Genomic DNA, 21,976 nt, shown 5'->3' with positions numbered 1-21,976 from the left:
CTGCATACTTGCCCCTCTCTCCAAAAGTCTTGCATTCACCTCTCTAACCCCCCCATCCATAAACAAATTAAACAACCATTGGGAAATCCCAAACCCTACTACAAACCAACATTCACAGGGAACCAATCACTCTCCTCTCTTCCTACTTGAACACATGCCTTACATCCTTGGTAAAAACTTTTCACTGCTTCAAGCAACTTACCTCCTACACCATATACCCTTAATACCTTCCACAAAGCATCTCAATCAACCCTATCATATCCCTTTTTCAAATCCATGAATGCTACATACAAATCCATGTTTTTCCAAGTATATCTCATACATTTTTCAAAGCAAACACCTGAACCACACATCCTCTACCACTTCGAAAACCTACTGCTCTTCACCACTCTGATGCTCTGTACATGCCTTTACCTTCTTAATCAATACCCTCCATTATAATTTCCCACGAATATTCAAAATCATACCTCTGTAATTTGAACACTCACTTTTATCCCATTTCTTCATCGCCCAGAGAACCTTTGCCCCCTCTCCCACCCTATGACTAACTTCCGCTTCCATGATTCCATTCACTGCCGAGTCCACTCCCGTATATCTAAAACACTTCAATTCCTTCAATTTTTTTTCCATTTAAACCTAGGTCCCAACTTTCTTGTCCCCCAACCCTACTAAACATAATATCCTTATTTTTCTTCACATTTATTATCATCTTTCTCCTTTTACAAACTCTTCCAAGTTTAGTCAACAGCTTCTGCCATTTCTCACTCAAATCAGCCACCAGTGTTGTATCATCAGCAAATAACAGACACTTCCCAGGCCCTCTCATCTCCAAGAGACTGTATACCTGCCCCTTCCTCTAAAACTCTTATATTTAACTCCCTCACTGCCCCATCCATAAACAAATTAAACAACCATGATGAAATCAAACATCCCTGCCTCAGACTGACCTTCACTGGGATCCATTCACTCTCCTCTCTTCCTACTCGTATTTGTGCCTTACACCCTTGATAAAAACTTCTCACTGCCTCTAGCAGCTTACCTCCCACACTATATATTCCTAAGACCTTCCACAAAGCATCTCTATGAACCCTACCATATGCCTTCTCCAGATCCATAAATGCCTCATACAAATATATCTATTTTTTCTAAGTATTTTTCTTACATTCTTCAAAACAAACACTTAATCCACACATCCTCTACAACTTATGAAACCAAAGTGCTCCTCCCTTATCTGATGCTTTGCAGATGCATTTACCCTCTCAATCAATACTCTCCCATATATCTTACTAGGTATACTCAACACACTTATACCACTGTAGTTTGAATGCTCACCTTTACCCACTATGCCTTTATACAATGGCACTATCAATACATTCCTCCAATCCTCAGGCACTTCACCATGATTCATACATACAATGGATGTCCTTACCAATCAACCATCCCCTTTCTTAAAGGCCACTGATAAACATTCAGCAGCTTGAGAGGTGTGCATGGGATACACAGGAGATGACATGTTGTCAATGTGTTGAACCATGACATATTAAGGGGTCAAGGTAAACCAAGACATAGTCTGTCTGTGGATAGTAGGCTTTGGTTTCAGTAGATAATACATGACAACTATACAGTGGATGTAATCATATGAGACCAATGTTCATCTGATCCTGATGCTACCTCACTAAGCTGCAAGAAGCAGTTATGTATAAGAAAATAAAAACATACTAAACAGAATCCAGAGGGTGTAAACCTTAGAGAAAAGTCATAAAAGTAGTGTATACCTGTAATTATAATATTACACAGCAACATTAAATAATCCTATTCAGTAACTATTATGGAAAATGCATCCACTAAAAAATATATTATGCACAGAATTAATGCACTTCACAATAATATGGTAGCAAATCATTATCTCTAAATTTTTTCAGTCGAGGAAATCTACTGTATGTGAAGGTTACAGATTACAAAAGTTAACATACATATCCAAACTTTATGCCATACTTTAGTAACAAATTAAACTGTGATCATGATAATTCCTCACCTGTGGCCTTGGACAAGGTAAATGTCTGAGTGGAGGACGTGGAGATAAACCCCCAGGGAAAGCTGATGAGGGTGTAAGGGCACCACGCAGAGGAAAGTTAAAATTGCGGATAATGAGACTAATATCATCTCTGGTGGTAACATTTCTTTGTTTTGTTAGGTAATTGTCATGGTGCAAGCGTACTACCTTATCAACAACAGTCTGTGCCACACTGGTAAGAGTTGGCTGTTCCACAAACTGAAAAGTGAGAAGTAATAATAATAAATTCTGCCTTTCTATTCAGAGATGATACTACAGCTCAGGCTCAAAGAAAAATTCATTATATAAGCATTATATAAGCAAATATAAAGTCATTCAAGAAGTATACTGTCAAATGATGATCATGATTTACCTGTTCTACAACCATCTGAGCAATTTCTTTATTGACCTGCTCTGAACCAGTTGAATCTTGATAAGACTTGTAGAGACCATCACTCATCAGCAAGAGAAAACTAAAGATATCAACATTAAATTTTTGTTCAAAGCAAATAAGATAAATCAAATCACTCATACCCTGAATGCCTTTTCCCATCACACACACTGATGCCTTATGCACATCTTCCAAACTCCAGTTTTCCACATTAAAAACCTTATCAGAAAAAAAAAATTCAGACACATATTACTGCATTCTATCATCATACCTTACTTTTGAACTCTTCCTATAACAATTCCAATGCATATCATCTATGACTATATCACCTTAACCCTTCAACTCCTTTAGATGGATATTTGCACAAGCCAGACAACTTGTTTAGATTTAAATTCATGGATCAAATTTTGTGCCTCTATTTCAAGGCTACCTGCCAAAGGTGGGTGGTTGCTGAAGTGACACTGCCTCAAAATTTCTCCCCCTTTTAGTCATCTTCAAGCTATACCAATGACAGTACATTCTTGTCACTTTTCAAGGATGGTGACTAAGCAGCTTTTAGGAAAATTTAGACCAGGAAGATTATCCTAAATTACTTAACAAAGATTATCTGTCTTCTGATCAAGTGGAGAGTGGTTTCATGGACACTGGCCCATCCAGCATTGAAAGCAAAGATGAGAAAAAATTATGTTTCTAGCCCAAGAGGCGGCAGTACTACTAATTCCTGCCTACCCTTGACCACACTGAGCCTGGCTGGTCTGCTGGTAATTTTCCAAACTTTTACAATTTTGCTTTAATGAAACAAATATCAATATATCACTTTGATTAAAATAAGAAAAGATTTATTACAAAAGATAAAACAATAATAATCAGTGATAAACTTTCTGGAGTAGGTAAAATTGATGATAAAACAAAAGTATACTGGAACAAATATACTTCTGAAGTGATGTTTTTCATTATATGAATCTTTGACACGTGGACTTAATATGTATATCAAACAAATTAAAAAACAGAGATTCCCAGAGTTGGGAAGGAAATTTATGTGTGGGGTAATGGGTAAATATCACATCTTTTATTCTATCATTTGTTTTCTTCATAAAATGTTCCTCCCTCTTATTTCCTCAGTTCTTACTATCTACATTCCTAACTCTAAATTGGCATGTTCCCTTCACTTTAACTATGATGGAATGAATGGAATGGTCATCTAAAGGCAGATATTCAAACAAAATAGTCTGTACTTCTGCACAAAATCTGGCATGATTTAGAACACCCACAGCGAAAAAACTGTGGGATAAGAAGTTAAAATAAGGTCTAAGGGTCACAGTCTCCCTAAATTTCTAAAGAAATCATTTAAAACTCCCTGACTTTAACAATTATTCTTTTCTTTTACTATACTTCATTGCCATTTCCCTTGTCAGCAAGGTAGTGCCAGGAAACAGATGAAGAATGGCCCATCCACTCATAAACACATATAAATATAAATATTTTTATATTATACTTTGTCGCTGTCTCCCGCGTTAGCGAGGTAGCTCAAGGAAACAGACAAAAGAATGGCCCAACCTATCCACATACACATGTATATACATACATGTCCACACACAGCACATATACATACCTATACATCTCAATGCATACATATATATACACACACAGACATATACATATATACACATGTACAAAATTCATACTGTCTGCCCTTATTCATTCCCATCGCCACCCTGCCACACATGGAATGACAACCCCCTCCACCCGCACATGTGCGAGGTAGCACTAGGAAAAGACAACAAAGGCCACATTCGTTCACACTCAGTCTCTAGCTGTCACGTATTATGCACCAAAACCACAACTCCCTTTCCACATCCAGGCCCCACAGAACTTTCCATGGTTTACCCCAGACACTTCCCATGCCCTGGTTCAATCCATTGACAGCACGTCGACCCCGGTATACCACACTGTTCCAATTCACTCTATTCCTTGCACACCTTTCATCCTCCTGCATGTTCAGGCCCAGACCACTCAAAATCTTTTTCACTCCATCTTTCCATCTCCAGTATGGTCTCCCACTTCTCCTTGTTCCCTCCACCTCAGACACATATATCCTCTTTGTCAATCTTTCCTCACTCATTCTCTCCATGTGACCAATCCATTTCAAAACACCCTCTTATGCTCTCTCAACCACATTCTTTTTATTACCACACATCTCCCTTACCATTTCATTACTTACTCGATCAAACCACCGCACACCACATATTGTCCTCAAACATGTCATTTCCAGCACATCCACCATCCTCCGCACAACTCTATCTATAGCCCATGCCGCTCAACCATATAACATTGTTGGAACCACTATTCCTTCAAAGCTTGTAGATTTATGAGCTGAAAAAGGACGGGTGATTGGGAATATCTGGTTTAAAAAGAGAGATATACATAAGTATACGTATGTAAGTAGGAGAGATGGCCAGAGAGCATTACTGGATTATGTGTTAATTGATAGGCATGCGCAAGAGACACTTTTGGATTTTAATTTGCTGAGAGGTGCAACTGGAGTGATATCTGATCATTATCTTCTGGAGGCGAAAGTAAAAATTTGTAGGGGTTTTCAGAAAAGAAGAGAGAATGTTGGGGTGAAGAGAGTGGTGAGAGTAAGTGAGCTTGGGAAGGAGACTTGTGTGAGGAAGTACCACGAGAGTCTGAGTACAGAATGGAAAAAGGTGAGAACAAAGGAGGTAAGGGGAGTGGGGGAGGAATGGGATGTATCTAGGGAAGCAGTGATGGCTTGTGCAAAAGATGCTTGTGGCATGAGAAACGTGGGAGGTGGGCAGTTTAGAAAGGGTAGTGAGTGGTGAGATGAAGAAGTAAGATTATTAGTGAAAGAGAAGAGAGAGACATTTGGACAATTTTTGCAGGGGAATAATGCAAATGAGTGGGAGATATATAAAAGAAAGAGGCAGGAGGTCAAGAGAAAAGGTGCAAGAGGTGAAAAAGAGGGTAAATGAGAGTTGGGGTGAGAGAGTATCATTAAATTTTAGGGAGAATAAAAAGATGTTTTGGAAGGAGGTAAATAAAGTGCGTAAGACAAGGGAACAAATAGGAACATCAGAGAAGGGGGCAAATGGGGAGGCGATAACAAGTAGTGGTGATGTGAGAAGGAGATGGAGTGAGTATTGTTGAATGTGTTTGATGATAGGGTGACAGATATAGGGTATTTTGGTCGAGATGGTGTGCAAAGTGAGAGGGTTAGGGAGAATGATTTGGTAAACAGAGAAGAGGTAGTAAAAGCTTTATGGAAGATGAAAGCCAAAAAGGCAGCAGGTTTGGATGGTACTGCAGTGGGATTTATTAAAAAAGGGGGTGACTGTATTGTTGACTGGTTGGTAGGATTATTTAATGTATGTATGACTCATGGCGAGGTGCCCGAGGATTGGCGGAATGCTTGCATAGTGCCATTGTACAAAGGCAAAGGGGATAAAAGTGAGTGCTCAAACTACAGACGTATAAGTTTGTTGAGTATTCCTGAGAAATTATATGGGAGGGTCTTGACTGAGAGGATGAAGGCATGTACAGAGCATCAGATTGGGGAAGAGCAGTGTGGTTTCAGAAGTGGTAGAGGATGTGTGGATCAGGTGTTTGCTTTGAAGAATGTATGTGAGAAATACTTAGAAAAGCAAATGGATTTGTATGCAGCATTTATGGATCTGGAGAAGGCATATGATAGAGTTGATAGAGATGCTCTGTGGAAGGTATTAAGAATATATGGTGTGGAAGGCAAGTTGTTAGAAGCAGTGAAAATTTTTTATCGAGGATGTCAGGCATGTGTATGTGTAGGAAGAGAGGAGAGTGACTGGTTCTCAGTGAATGTTGGTTTGCGGCAGGGGTGCGTGATGTCTCCATGGTTGTTTAATTTGTTTATGGATGAGGTTGTTAGGGAGGTAATGCAAGAGTTTTGGAAAGAGGGGCAAGTATGCAGTCTGTTGTGGATGAGAGAGCTTGGGAAGTGAGTCAGTTGTTGTTTGATGATGATACAGCGCTGGTGGCTGATTCAGGTGAGAATTTGCAGAAGCTGGTGACTGAGTATGGTAAAGTGTGTGAAAGAAGAAAGCTGAGAGTAAATGTGAATAAGAGCTCGGTTATTCGGTACATTAGGGTTAAGGGACAAGTCAATTGCGAGGTAAGTTTGAATGGAGAAAAACTGGAGGAAGTGAAGTGTTTTAGATATCTGGGAATGGATTTGGCAGTGGATGGAACCATGACAGCAGAAGTGAATCATAGGGTGGGGGAAGGGGGCAAAAGTTCTGGGAGCGTTGAAGAATGTGTGAAAGTCGAGAATGTTATCTTGGAAAGCAAAAATGGGTATGTTCGAAGGAATAGTGGTTCCAACAATGATATATGGTTGCAAAGCGTGGGCTATAGATAGAGTTGTGTGGAGGAGGGTGGATGTGCTGGAAATGAGATGTTTGAGGAGAATATGTGGTGTGAGGTGGTTTGATCGAGTAAGTAATAATAGGGTAAGAGAGATGTGTGGTGGTAAAAAGAATGTGGTTGAGAGAGCAGAAGAGGGTGTCTTGAAATATTTTGGCCAATGGAGAGAATGAGTGAGGAAAGATTGACAAAGAGGATATATGTGTCAGAGGTGGAGGGAATGAGGAGAAGTGGGAGACCAAATTGGAGGTGGAAAGATGGAGTGAAAAAGATTTTGAGTGATTGGGGCCTGAACATGCAGGAGGGTGAAAGGCATGCAAGGAATAGAGTGAATTGGAATGATGTGGTATACCAGGGTCGACGTGCTGTCAATGGATTGAACCAGGGCATGTGAAGCGTCTGGGGTAAACCATGGAAAGTTCTGTGGGGAATGGATGTGGAAAGGGAGCTGTGGATTCAGTGCATTATACGTGACAGCTAGAGACGAGTGTGAACGAATGGGGCCTTTGTTGTCTTTTCCTAGCGCTACCTCACGCACATGAGGGGGGAGGGGGTTGTTATTTCACGTGTGGCGAGGTGGCGATGGGAATGAATAAAGGCAGACAGTATGAATTATGTACATGTGTATATATGTATATGTCTGTGTGTGTATATATATGTATACGTTGAGATGTAAAGGTATGTATATTTGCGTGTGTGAACATGTATGTATATACATGTGTATGTGGGTGGGTTGGGCCATTCTTTCGTCTGTTTCCTTGCACTACCTCGCTAACGCGGGAGACAGTGACAAAGCAAATATAATATATATGATATATTTCATATATAAATGGTAGAGCATGTGTGGATCAGGTGTTTGCTTTGAAGAATGTATGTGAGAAATACTTAGAAAAGCAAATGGATTTGTATGTAGCATTTATGGATCTGGAGAAGGCATATGATAGAGTTGATAGAGATGCTCTGTGGAAGGTATTAAGAATATATGGTGTGGGAGGCAAGTTGTTAGAAGCAGTGAAAAGTTTTTATCGAGGAGGTAAGGCATGTGTACATGTAGGAAGAGAGGAAAGTGATTGGTTCTCAGTGAATGTAGGTTTGCGGCAGGGGTGTGTGATGTCTCCATGGTTGTTTAATTTGTTTATGGATGGGGTTGTTAGGGAGGTAAATGCAAGAGTTTTGGAAAGAGGGACAAGTATGAAGTCTGTTGTGGATGAGAGAGCTTGGGAAGTGAGTCAGTTGTTGTTCGCTGATGATACAGCGCTGGTGGCTGATTCATGTGAGAAACTGCAGAAGCTGGTGACTGAGTTTGGTAAAGTGTGTGAAAGAAGAAAGTTAAGAGTAAATGTGAATAAGAGCAAGGTTATTAGGTAGAGTAGGGTTGAGGGTCAAGTCAATTGGGAGGTAAGTTTGAATGGAGAAAAACTGGAGGAAGTAAAGTGTTTTAGGTATCTGGGAGTGGATCTGGCAGTGGATGGAACCATGGAAGCGGAAGTGAATCATAGGGTAGGGGAGGGGGCGAAATTCCTGGGAGCCTTGAAGAATGTGTGGAAGTCAAGAACATTATCTCGGAAAGCAAAAATGGGTATGTTTGAAGGAATAGTGGTTCCAACAATGTTGTACGGTTGCGAGGCGTGGGCTATGGATAGATTTGTGCGCAGGAGGGTGGATGTGCTGGAAATGAGATGTTTGAGGACAATGTGTGGTATGAGGTGGTTTGATCGAGTAAGTAATGTAAGGGTAAGGGAGATGTGTGGAAATAAAAAGAGCGTGGTTGAGAGAGCAGAAGAGGGTGTTTTGAAATGGTTTGGGCACATGGAGAGAATGAGTAAGGAAAGATTGACCAAGAGAATATATGTGTCGGAGGTGGAGGGAACGAAGAGAAGTGGGAGACCAAATTGGAGGTGGAAAGATGGAGTGAAAAAGATTTTGAGTGATCGAGGCCTGAACATGCAGGAGGGTGAAAGGAGGGCAAGGAATAGAGTGAATTGGATTGATGTGGTATACCGGGGTTGACGTGCTGTCAGTGGATTGAATCAGGGCATGTGAAGCGTCTGGGGTAAACCATGGAAAGCTGTGTAGGTATGTATATTTGCGTGTGTGGATGTATGTATATACATGTGTATGGGGGTGGGTTGGGCCATTTCTTTCGTCTGTTTCCTTGCGCTACCTTGCAAATGCGGGAGACAGCGGCATATAAAAAAAAAAAAAAATTATTCTATTTTATTCTACATATATATACACACGCAGACATATACATATATACACATGCACATAATTCATACTGTCTGCCTTTATTCATTCCCATCACCACCTCGCCACACATGAAATAACAACCCCCTCCCCCCTCATGTGTGTGAGGTAGCTCTAGGAAAAGACAGCAAAGGCCATATTCGTTCACACTCAGTCTCTAGCTGTCATGTAATAATGCACCGAAACCACAGCTCCCTTTCCCCATCCAGGCCCCACAGAACTTTCCATGGTTTACCCCAGATGCTTCACATGCCCTGGTTCAATCCATTGACAGCACGTCGACCCCGGTATACCACATTGTTCCAATTCACTCTATTCCTTGCACGTCTTTCACCATCCTGCATGTTCAGGCCCCGATCACTCAAAATCTTTTTCACTCCATCTTTCCACCTCTAATTTGGTCTCCCACTTCTTGTTCCCTTCACCTCTGACACACATATCCTTTTGGTCAATCTTTCCTCACCCATTCTCTCCATGTGACCAAACCATTTCAAAACACCCTCTTCTGCTCTCTCAACCACACTCTTTTTATTACCGCACATCTCTCTTACCCTACTATCACTTACTCGATCAAACCACCTCACACCACATACTGTCCTGAAACATCTCATTTCCAGCATATCCACCCTCCTGTGCACAACTCTATCCATAGCACATGCCTCGCAACCATACAACATTGTTGGAACCACTATTCCTTCAAACATACCCATTTTTGCTTTCCGAGATAATGTTCTCAACTTCCAAACATTCTTCAAGGCTCCCAGAATCTTTGCCCCCTCCCCCACCCTATGATTCACTTCTGCTTCCATGGTTCCATCCACTGCCAAATCCACTCCCAGATATCTAAAACACTTCACTTCCTCCAGTTTTTCTCCATTCAAACTTACCTCCCAATTGACTTGACCCTCAACCCTGCTGTACCTAATAACCTTGCAATTATTCACATTTACTCTTAACTTTCTTCTTTCACACACTTTACCAAACTCAGTCACCAGCTTCTGCAGTTTCTCACATGAATCAGCCACCAGCGCTGTATCATCAGCGAACAACAAGTGACTCACTTCCCAAGCTCTCTCATCCACAACATACTGCAAACTTGCCACTCTTTCCAAAACTCTCGCATTCACCTCCCTAACAACCCCATCCATAAACAAATTAAACAATCATGGAGACATCACGCACCCCTGCCGCAAATATACATTCACTGAGAATCAATCACTTTCCTCTCTTCCTACACGTACACATGCCTTACATCCTCGATAAAAACTTTTCACTGCTTCTAACAACTTGCCTCTCACACCATATATTCTTAGTACCTTCCACAGAGCATCTCTATCAACTCTATCATATGCCTTCTCCAGATCCATAAATGCTACATACAAATCCATTTGCTTTTCTAGGTATTTCTCACATAAATTCTTCAAAGCAAACACCTGATCCACACATTCTCTACCACTTCTGAAACTACACTGCTCTTCCCCAATCTGATGCTCTCTACATGCCTTCACCTTCTCAATCAGTACCCTCACATATAATTTCCCAGGAATACTCAACAAACTTATACCTCTGTAATTTGAGCACCCACCTTTGTCCCCTTTGCCTTTGTACAATGGCACTATGCAAGCATTCCACGAATCCTCAGGTACCTCACCATGAATCATACATACATTAAATAACCTTACCAACCAGTCAACAATACAGTCACCCCCTTTTTTAATAAATTCCACTGCAATACCATCCAAACCCACTGTCTTGCAGGCTTTCATCTTCTGCAAACCTTTTACTACCTCTTCTCTGTTTACCAAATCATTTTCCCTAACCCTCTCACTTTGCACACCACCTCGACCAAAACACCCTATACCTGCCACTCTATCATCAAACACATTCAACAAACCTTCAAAATACTCACTCCATCTCCTTCTCACAACAACACTACTTGTTATCACCTCCCCATTAGCCCCCTTCACTGAAGTTCCCATTTGTTCCCTTGTCTTACGCACTTTATTTACCTCCTTCCAAAACATCTTTTTATTCTCCCTAAAATTTAATGATACTCTCTCACCCCAACTCTCATTTGCCCTCTTTTTCACCTCTTGCACCTTTCTCTTGACCTCCTGCCTCTTTCTTTTATACATCTCCCAGTCATTTGCATTATTTCCTTGCAAAAATCGTCCAAATGCCTCTCTCTTCTCTTTCACTAATAATCTTACTTCTTCATCCCACCACTCACTACCCTTTCTAATCTGCCCACCTCCCACACCTCTTATGCCACAAGCATAAATGTCCGTACATACACGTATACATACATAAACAGACATATACATATATACACATGTACATATTCATACTTGCTGCCTTCATCCATTCCCGTCGCCATCCTGCCACACAGAAAATAGCAACCCCCCCCCTCTAGTGAGGTATCACCAGGAAAAGACAAAAAGGCCACATTCGCTCAACTAAAGAGGGTGGGAGCGGGGGGGGCTGGAAACCCTCCCCTCCTTGCATTTGAATTTCTAAAAAGGGAAACAGAAGAAAGAGTCAAATGGGGAGTGTCTGAATGTGTATGAATGTAACCAAGATGAGAAGAAAGGAGAAATAGGTAGTATGTTTGAGGAAAGGACCCTGGTAAAGTGGAAGAGTGGTTTGGGAATACCTTGGGAGAAAAGTCATGGGTTGGTGAGAGGAAAAGAGCAAAGGGAGGAGTACCACTACTCCTGAAGCAGGAGTGGTGGGAGCATGTGATAGAGTGCAAGAAAGTAAATTCTAGATTGATGTGGGTAAAACTGCAAGTGGATGGAGAGAGATAGGTGATTATCAGTGCCTATGCACCTGGTCATGAGAAGAAAGATCACGAGAGACAAGTGTTTTGGGAGAAGCTGAGTGAGTGTGTTAGCAGCTTTGATACACAAGACCGAGTTATAGTGATCGGTGATCTGAATGCGAAGGTGAGTAATGCGGCAGCTGAGGGCATAATTAGTGTACATGGGGTGTTCAGTGTTGTTAATGGAAATGGTGAAAACCTTGTGGATTTGTGTGCTGAAAAAGGGCTGGTGACTGGGAATACCTGGTTTAAAAAGAGAGATATACATAAGTATACATGTGTGAGTAGGAGAGATAGTCAAAGAGCATTATTGGATTACATGTCAATTGATAGGCATGTAAAAAAGAGACTTTAGGATGTTAATGTGCTGAGAGGGGCAGCTGGAGGGATGTCTGATCATTATCTTGTGGAGACGAAGGTGAAGATTTGTAGAAGTTTTCAGAAAAGAAGGGAGAATGTTGGGGAGAAGAGAGTGGTGAGAGTAAGTGAGTTTGGAAAGGAGACTTGTGTGAGGAAGTACCAGGAGAGATTGAGCATAGAATGGCAAAAGGTGAGAGCAAATGATGTGAGGGGAGTGGGGGAGGAATGGGATGTATTTAGGGAAGCAGTGATGGCTTGCACAAAAAGGTGCATATGGCATGAGAAAGGTGGGAGGTGGGCAGTTTAGAAAGCATAGTGAGTGGTGGGATGAAGAACTAATGTTGTTAGTGAAAGAGAAGAGAGAGGCGTTTGGATGATTTTTGCAAGGAAGTAGTGCAAATGACTGGAAGATGTATAAAAGAAAGAGGCAGGAGGTCAAGAGAAAGGTGCCAGAGGTGAAAAAGGGGGCAAATGAGAGTTGGGGTGAAAGAGTATCATTACATTTTAGGGAGAATAAATAGACATTTTGGAAGGAGGTAAATAACATGCACAAGACAAGAGAACAAATGGGAGCACTGGTGAAGGGGGCTAATGGGGAGGTAATAACAAGTAGTGATGAAGTGAGGAGATGTAGTATTTTGAAAGTTTGACGAATGTGTTTGATGATAGTTCAACAGATATAGGGTGTTTTGGTTGGAGTGGTGTTCAAAGTGAGAGGGTTAGGGAGATTGGTTTGGTGAACAAAGAAGCAGAAGTGAAAGCTTTGCAGGAGATGAAAGCCAGCATGGTGGTGGATTTGGATGGTATTGCAGTGAAATCTATTAAAAAGAAGGGGTAACTGTGTTGCTGATTGGTTGTCAAGGATATTCAATGTATGTATGGATCATGGTGAAGTGCATGAGGATTGGCAGAGTGCATGCATAGTCCCACTGTACAAAGGATAAGGGGATACAGGTGAGTGTTCAAATTACAGAGGCATAAGTTTACTGAATATTCATGGGAAATCATTTGGGAGGGTATTGATTGAGAGGGTAAAGGCATATACAGAGCACCAGATTGGGGAAGAGAAGTGTGGTTTCAGAAGTGGTAGAAGATGTGTGGATCAGGTGTTTGCTTTGCAGAATGTATGTGAGAAATACTTAGAAAAACAGATGGATTTGTATGTAGCATCTAAGGATCTGGAGAAGGCATATGATAGGGTTGATAAAGATGCTTTGTGGAAGCTTTCAAGAGTATATGGTGTGTGAGGTAAGCTGCGAGAAGCAGTGAAAACTTTTTACCAAGGATGTAAGGCATGTGTATGAGTAGGAAGATCGGAGAGTGACTGGTTCCCAGTGAATGTCGATTTTGCGTGATGTCTCCATGGTTGTTAAATTTGTTTATGGATGGGGTGATTAGGGAGGTGAATGCAAGAGTTTTGGAGAGAGGGGCAAGTATGCCATCTGCTGTGGATGAGAGGCCTTGGGAAGTGAGTCAGTTGTTCGCTGATGATATAGCGCTGGTAGCTGATTTGGGTGAGAAAATGCAGAGGTTGGTGACTGAGTTTGGTAAGGTGTGTGAAAGGAGAATGTTGAGAGTAAATGTGAATAAGAGCAAGGTTATTACATTCAGTAGGGATGAGGGACAAGTTAACAGGGAGGTAAGTTTGAACAGAGTAAAACTGGAGGAAGTAAAGTGTTTTAGATATCTAGGAGTGGACTTAGCAGTGGATGGAGCCATAGAAGCGGAAGTGAGTCACAGGGTGGGGGAGGGGGCGATGGTTCTGGGAGCGTTGAAGAATGTGTGGAAGGTTAGAACATTATCTTGGAGAACAAAAATGGGTATATTTTAAGGAACAGGGGTTCCAAAAATGTTATATGGTTGCGAGGCATAGACAGGGTTGCACGGAGGAGGGTGGATATATTGGAAATGAAATATTTGAGGACAATAGGTGGTGTGAGGTGAGCTGATTGAGTAAGTAATCTAAGGGTAAGAGAGATATGTGATAATAAAAAGAGTTTGGTTGAGAGAGCAGAAGAGGATGTGTTAAAATGGTTTGGACACATGGAGAAAATGAGTGAAGAAAGATTGACAAAGAGGATATATGTGTCAGAGGTGGAGGGAACAAGGAGAAGTGGGAGACCAAATTGGAGGTGGAAGGATGGAGTGAAAAAGATTTTGAGCGATCGGGGCCTGAACATACACGAGGGCAAAAGGAGTGCAAGGAATAGAGTGAATTCCCTCACTTTGCTCCCTTAAATCTAACTTTCTCTCTAGCCATTCAGTCTCAATGGCTGTTGATGGATCACACTTCCCTTTTCTCCATCAATGGTGGTTATCCTTAAGGTTCTGTCCTTTCTCCTACACTTTTCCCCTTTTAATCAGCAATTTCCTTTCTTCTAAAAACAACCAAATGCACTCATATACTGATGACACAACACTGCATTCCTCCATGTCCTTCAATTCTTTTCCCTCTTCTCTCACTCAAAGTGCATCTAGTCTTGACACAACTTCCTCAATAAATCTAAACTTGAACAATATGAGAGATGAAATCTAGTTAAATGACCCAGTTTTTACTCATCCCTCAAAAATTCCTCACAACTTTCCTGTCTCTTTCAAAAGTTCCATAATTCTACTTATTAACTCAATGAACATACGTGATATCAGTGTCACATCCACTCTGTCTTGGAAACTCCCTCATTTCTGAAATAGCTAAGTCTAAGAGAATGGGAGTACTGTTCACACATTGAAATTTCTTTTCTTACAAACAGTTGCACCATTTATACAAAATAATGATCTGTCCTTGTATGGAAAAATCCTCACATATCTGAGGTGCTTTAAGCTCTGCATCCTTACCTGACAGAGTTAAGTCGAAAGCACCCGACTTATCAACTCTCCTCAGCTAACTTCAAAACTTGACCCACTTACCCTAAGCCACAATGCTGGTTCACTTTCCCACATTAGTTTTTGTTCACAAGAGCTGACTGCTTGTGTGCCCCTGCCCCTTGCTAGACCATGCAATACTCAGCGCGCTGCTACGTCACATGATTACTGTGTGGCCATTGCAACTTGAGGGTGGGCCATTTTGATAAATGTTTCTTTCCCTACACCTCGAAACTCAGGAACTCTCTACATTCTCATATATTTCCCAATAATCATGACCTACTTCATTTCAAAAGAAAGGTATTTTTACTTCCTCTAAAAAACTTCTTACATACTTTACCTCGTCTTATCACTTTCCCTGTCATCAACCTCTCTCGATTTTGATTAAGGCCTGGCCTTGATGTGCACTTTTGTCTGTGATTGAAGCCTCCAACATAAAAAATGCACCAGATAAAGAGATAGGCAAAAAAAGAACAAGTTCTTATTGAAAGGCTACTGGAAGCTATAAAAGTGCCAAATGCAATTTTGGTGATGAAAGAAAACAAAAGAAATGACCATTATAATCAAAATATTAAGGGACAACCAGGTATGGTTACACTTGACTTGGAGTTAAAACAGCCAGGAAGTACTTAGAAAGGAAAAAGGAACCAAAAAAAATGAAATTCAGAGGGAAATTTATCACAAATGCTAAATCAAAGGAAGAGAAGGAGAAAAGCTTAGAATATAGTCAGAGGGCAAAAGACAGGGAACACCAAGCAAAGCAGGACAGAAATTGTCCTCAGAGCACCAGAGAGAAGGCTGGAGTGTTAGAAGATGGAAACATCAGACTAAAAGTAATGTACACAAATACTGATGGCTTAGCAGTTAATGGAAATGAGCTGGAGTTCACGGGCCATATCAGGGAAGCATATCTGATATTGAAGTTGTGAAAACAAAGCTTACTAAAGAGATAAACTCTCATTTGTTCTGCCAAGAGGGATATGTTATAGTGAGGAGGGAATGATAAGGCAAAGGAGGGGGAAGATTGGCCATCTTAATAAAGGGCTGCATTAAGTTTCAAGATATAGTGAAGGATGGCCCATTCAAACAATACATAATGGGAAGTGTAATTACTGGGAAATGCATGGTGGTTTTGTTATATAGTCCTCAAAGATTTTTTGATGATCCAGAACAAATATACAATGATAACAATGAAGGAACAATCAGGATGGTACATGAAACAGTAAGACAATCACTTTACAGAGATTGTAAAGTACTGATAATGGGGGGCTGAGGGCAGGCTGAGGAATCTGGATTTTCATGGTGACAGGGAGTCATAGAATCATAAGTTTTAGAGTGTCCACTGTCACTGAACATACTTGTGTGAGAGAGAAAAATCACAATCACTGCTAGATTTTATCTTCAAACATACAAGCATGGATATTTTGAGAATATCTATCTGATATACCAACTGAAAAAAGTGATTAAGTAATGCTCAAGGGTAACTAGGTGGTAAAAAAGGATATTTAAGGAACAGGGCTGACACAAAATGTAAAGAAGAATTATAATAATGGAAACTGCAAACTTCAACAATTTATTTTTCAATATATATTAGACATTGAGTTCAGCGGCCAAGAACTAAGGCTTTTCTGTGAGAAACCCAGGATAATTTACACTAAAGGAGTAGGAACACAGGTACTTATAGCCTTAAATACAGAGAGACTGGTAAGGAAGAGGAAAAAAGCAAAGGGGCTTTGATATGTGCAGTGGCACAGATATAGATAGCACACAAGCCAATCAGCATTTGCAAGGTAGAAGAGGGCAAAGAATGAGTATACCAGGATAAGAAAGGTGAAACAAAGAAACACTTAAAAGAATATTAACAATAAAGCACTAAAAATTTACACTAAAGGTGTAGGAACACAGGTAACTATAGCCTTAAATACAGAGGGACTGATAAGGAAGAGGAAAAAAGCAAAGGAACTTTGAGATGTGCAGTGACACAGATATAGATGGCACTTAAGCCAATCAGCATTTGCAAGGTATAAGAGGGCAAGGAATGAGTATACCAGGATAAGAAAGGTGAAACAGAGAAACATTTAAAAGAATATTATGGACAAAGCACTAAACATTCCAAAATTCTCCCATAAATTCATCAGAAGTCAGTCGTCAGTTTAAGAGGAGGTAATCAGGCTAAGGGAGTCAGAGGGGAGATTTGTTGAGGATAACATAAAGATACGCAAAGACTGAATAACAAGTTAAAAAGTGTTTTCACAGCAGAGAACATTATAGCATCCCCTCCCCCACCTCATCACCCTTCAAGGGGGCAGGGGGATGGAAGGGATAGGAGGTTTCAAAAATTCTAAGATATCTAAGAAAAAGACATTTAAAGAATGCCTAAAGGCACTGACCCATATAAGGCTCATAGTCCTGATGGAATTCACTATATGTGGTAAGGCTGAATGCATATACTCTACATAAACCACCTGAAATACTGTTAAAAATGTCACAGGAGAGACAGAGTGCCAAGAGAACAGAAAAGGGTGAAAGGAGACTGGGAAAAGGCACTGAACTACGGAATGGTCTCATAGTGTAAGGTTTTAAACAGCTAATTTTAAAGCAAGTGGAAGACTTTCTACAGATGACAAATTACTTAAATGAGAAACAGCATTGTTTTAAGGAAAAGAACTCAGGTGTAACAAACCTCAAGGTTTCTAAGAGAAAGTGAGCTCTGTCTTGGAAAAAAGGGAAGGCTGGGTGGATTGCTTGTACCTGGAGAGCCACAAGTATTTGACAATGTATTAAATGGAAGGCAAATTAAGATGTTGGATCACCAAGCAGGAATAGGGAGGAAACTCCTTCAAAGGATAGAAGATTATCTCAGTGGAAGGGAACAAATGAACCATGTCAGATGAGCCCTCACCAAATTGGTTGAGGTGAATAGCAGTTGCCACAGGGTTCTATTCTGGGACTGTTACCTTTATTTACCTAAGCAAATGACCTGCCTGAAGACATCAACTCTTATCTGAACATAATTGTAGATGATGCAAAAGTCACGAGGGACGTGAAAAGTGAAGAGGATTGTGTCAGCTTAAAAGGGGATCTACACAGGCTCCAAAATGTATATAATACAAGGCTGATGAAATTCACACAAAGCAAATATAAGTAATGAGAATGGGATAAAGTGAAAGAAAGCTTAAATATGATTATCATCTACCAGAATATAAGCTTCAGGATTCTGTGCATAAGTAGAACTTGGGACTTGACACTGTCCCTAACCTGTCTCCATGGTCCCATATTAGGAGAAGACTTAAGGAGACAAAACTGTCTGCTGGAAAATATCAGAATTACTCTCAAGTACATGGATAAGGAAATATTTAGCAAGCTAATCATTTCCTACATAAGGTAAAAACTAGAATATGCTTCTCAAGGTTGGTCACTGCACCTGAAGAACCACAAAGAGCTAATAGATAAGGACCAGAGGAGTGCTATAAAGATGGTAACAGAATCACGAGAACTAAGTTACAGGGAAAGGCTACAGACTTTAAATGTGACCAACTTGGAAGAGAAAAGATAAGGGGTGACCTGATCACAACCTTTAAGGTTGTTAAAAGGTTTTTAAACATATATCAAGAACAATGAGATGACATGACATGAAATTAAGTAAGAAACTTGTTAAAAAAAGATGTAACAGAAGAACCTTTATAGTATAAGAGTGGTCAATAAATGGAACGGAATGACAAAACACAGCAAAGATATTTATTTTTTCATATCAGTCTACTGTTTCTAGCATTAGTGAGGTAGCGGTACGAGCAGATGAAGAGAGGCTACATTCACACATATCTACTCGCTCGATGCCATGTAATATGCAACAAAACCACATTTCCCTATCAACAACCAAGCCCCACAGAACTTTCCATCATTTCCCCTGGCCACATCACATGCTCTGGTTCAATCCACTGACAGCACAAAAACCCATGTAAACCATATCATTCCAATTCAATCTATCCCACGCAAGCCTTTCACCCTTCAGCATGTTCAGGCTCCAATCACTCAAAATTTTTTTCACTCCATCTTTTCATCTCCAATCTGGTTTCCTATTCTCCTTACCCCATCCATTTCTGACGCATATATCTTCTTTGTCAACCTCTCCGTATTCATTCTCTTCATTTATCAAACCATTTCAGCACACTCTCCTCAGCTTTCTCAACAACACCTCTTCTTATTATCAAACCTCTCTCTTACTCTTATATTACTTACTTGGTTAAAATACCACACACCACATATTACCCTTAAACATTTCATTTCTAACACATCAACCCTCCTCTAAACATCCTTATCTATAACCCATGCCTTGCATCCATACATCAATGGGGCTACAGTACCTTCAAACACATCCATTTCTACCCTCAGTTCTCCCAGAAACTTCGTCCCCTCAATCATCCTGACTCACTTCTGCTTCTATGATTCCTTTTGCTACCATATCCACTCACAGATATTTAAAGTGCTTAGCTTCTTCCAATTTTTTTTCATTCAAACTTACACCCTAACCAACCTGTACAAATATTTAAGATGTAAATAATACAGACATTCAACAAACAGGTCCCCAGGAATGTATGACTCCCTCCCCATACAGTACAAATAGGTAATTACATTTAAGGATTGCCCATAACCCATTGATGTGCATGTAGGCAGGGTCATAGTGTAAAATATGAGAACCTTTAAAAAATGGCCATAGGGCAGAATAACCATAGTACTGTCCTGAATATTAAAGAATTGAGGTAGTGATGCTAGTGAAGTAATGGGTACCAATAAAAGCATAAAAAGTCATGATGTCAAAACAACAGTGAAGTCATGGGAGTTGTAAACAAAAATAGTTAATCAATAGAGAGAAGTAAAGTATAATAAAGTCCTAAGAAGTTTTGAAGCCATGGACTGCAGTAAAGTTATGGGAATTACTGTTTACTGCTATAATGTTCCAGACTTAGTGAATTCAGATGAAGCAGTAATGTCATAACAAATGATGTGAGAATTAAAGAAGCTAAGGAAAGTGGAGCACTGAGGAAGGATCTCCTGTGTTTCAAGAAAAAACAAATGGTTCACATATGCATGCACTCTCTTGTCCATTCTTATTATGACTGAAGTTCAGCTTACAACCCACCTGCAAGATTCATCAATTGGCAGAGATGTAATGTGCGGCTCTGCTATAACTGGCTCAGCTGTGGCAGAGCTGAGTATGTCAAACTCTTTACAGCCCCCCTTCATGAAATAGCTACCAATACATCTTGTCAGCTCGTGGTTACCAAGTTTGGCCCCTGTTCAAAATGTGGGAAAAAATGATTAATACAGATACTTATCCCTGGGGATAGGGTAGAAAGAATACTTACCACGGATTCCTCGCGTGTCACAGAAGGCGACTAAAGGGGACGGGAGCGGGAGGCTAGAAACCCTCCCCTCCTTGTATTTTAACTTTCTAAATGGGGAAACAGAAGAAGGAGTCACGTGGGGAGTGCTCATCCTCCTCGAAGACTAAGATTGGGGTGTCTAAATGTGCATGGATGTAACCAAGATGAGAAAAAAGGAGAGATAGTATGTTTGAGGAAAGGAACCTGGATGTTTTGGCTCTGAGTGAAACGAAGCTCAAGGGTAAAGAGGAAGAGTGGTTTGGGAATGTTTTGGGAATAAAGTCAGTGGTTGGTGAGAGGAAAAGAGCAAAGGAAGGAGTAGCACTACTCCTGAAACAGGAGTTGTGGGAGTATGTGATAGAGTGTAAGAAAGTAAACTCTAGATTGATATGGGAAAAACTGAAAGTGAATGGAGTGAGATAGGTGATTATTGGTGGCTATGCACCTTGGGATTAGTAGAAAGATTATGAGAGGCAAGTGTTTTGGGAGCAGCTGAGTGAATGTGTTGGCAGTGTTGATGCACAAGACCGGGTTATAGTGATGGGTGATTTGAATGCAAAGGTGAGTAATGTGGCAGTTGAGGGATTCATTGGTGTACATGGGGTATTCAGTGTTGTAAATGGAAATGGTGAAGAGCTTGTAGATTTGTGTGCTGAAAAAAGACTGGTGATTGGGAATACCTGGTTTATAAAGAGAGATATACGTAAGCAAACATATGTAAGTACGAGAGATGGCCAGAGAGCTTTATTGGATTATGTGTTAATTGATAGGCGTATGAAAGAGAGACTTTTGGATGTCAATGTGCTGAGAGGTGCAACTGGAGGAATGTCTGATCATTATCTGGTGGAGGCAAAGGTGAAGACTTGTAGAGGTTTTCAGAAAAGAAGAGAAAATGTTGTGGTGAAGAAATTGGTGAGAGTTAGTGAGCTTGAGAAGGAGATTTGCATGAGGAATTACCAGGAGAGACTGAGTGCAGAATGGAAAAAGGTGAGAGCAAAGGACATAAGGGGAGTGGGGGAGGAATGGTATGTATTTAGGGAAGCAGTGATGGCTTGTGCAAAAGATGCTGGTGGCATGAGAAGCGTAGGAGGAGGGCAGATTAGAAAGGGTATTGAGTGGTGGGATGAAGAAGTAAGATTATTGGTGAATGAGAAGAGAGGCATTTAGATGAGTTTTGCAGGAAACAGTGCAAATGGCTGGGAGATATATAAAAGAAAGAGGCAGGAGGTCAAGAGAAAGGTGCAAGAGGTGAAAAAGAGGGCAAACGAGAGTTGGGGTGAGAAAGTATCATTCAATTCTAGGGAGGACAAAAATATTTTTGGAAGGAGGTAAATATAGTGTGGAAGACAAGAATACATATGGGAACATCGGTGAATGGGGCTAATGGGGAGGTAATAACAAGAAGTGGTGATGTGAGAAGGAGATGGAGTGAGTATTTTGAT

At 40.6% G+C, this 21,976-nt stretch overlaps 1 protein-coding gene across 2 annotated transcripts in view; it reads right to left on the bottom strand.

Annotated features, from left to right (window-relative positions):
- The window catches only part of LOC139760180 (TGF-beta-activated kinase 1 and MAP3K7-binding protein 1-like), a 188,223-nt gene that overhangs the window by 11,971 nt on the left and 154,276 nt on the right, over nt 1–21,976 (bottom strand). For both annotated transcript variants that reach the window (XM_071683115.1, XM_071683116.1), the window contains exons 6-8: nt 20,291–20,444; nt 2,427–2,526; nt 2,036–2,272 (exon numbers count right to left, since the gene is read on the bottom strand). In XM_071683115.1, the coding sequence (XP_071539216.1) occupies nt 2,036–2,272; nt 2,427–2,526; nt 20,291–20,444 (491 nt within the window). The remainder of the gene's footprint in view (nt 1–2,035; nt 2,273–2,426; nt 2,527–20,290; nt 20,445–21,976) is intronic.

This window comes from Panulirus ornatus, chromosome 35, assembly GCF_036320965.1.
Source record: "Panulirus ornatus isolate Po-2019 chromosome 35, ASM3632096v1, whole genome shotgun sequence".
Taxonomy (NCBI): Eukaryota; Metazoa; Arthropoda; class Malacostraca; order Decapoda; family Palinuridae; genus Panulirus; species Panulirus ornatus.
The sequence above is the reverse complement of the archived record's forward strand: the minus strand, read 5'-3'. Positions and strand labels throughout refer to the sequence as shown.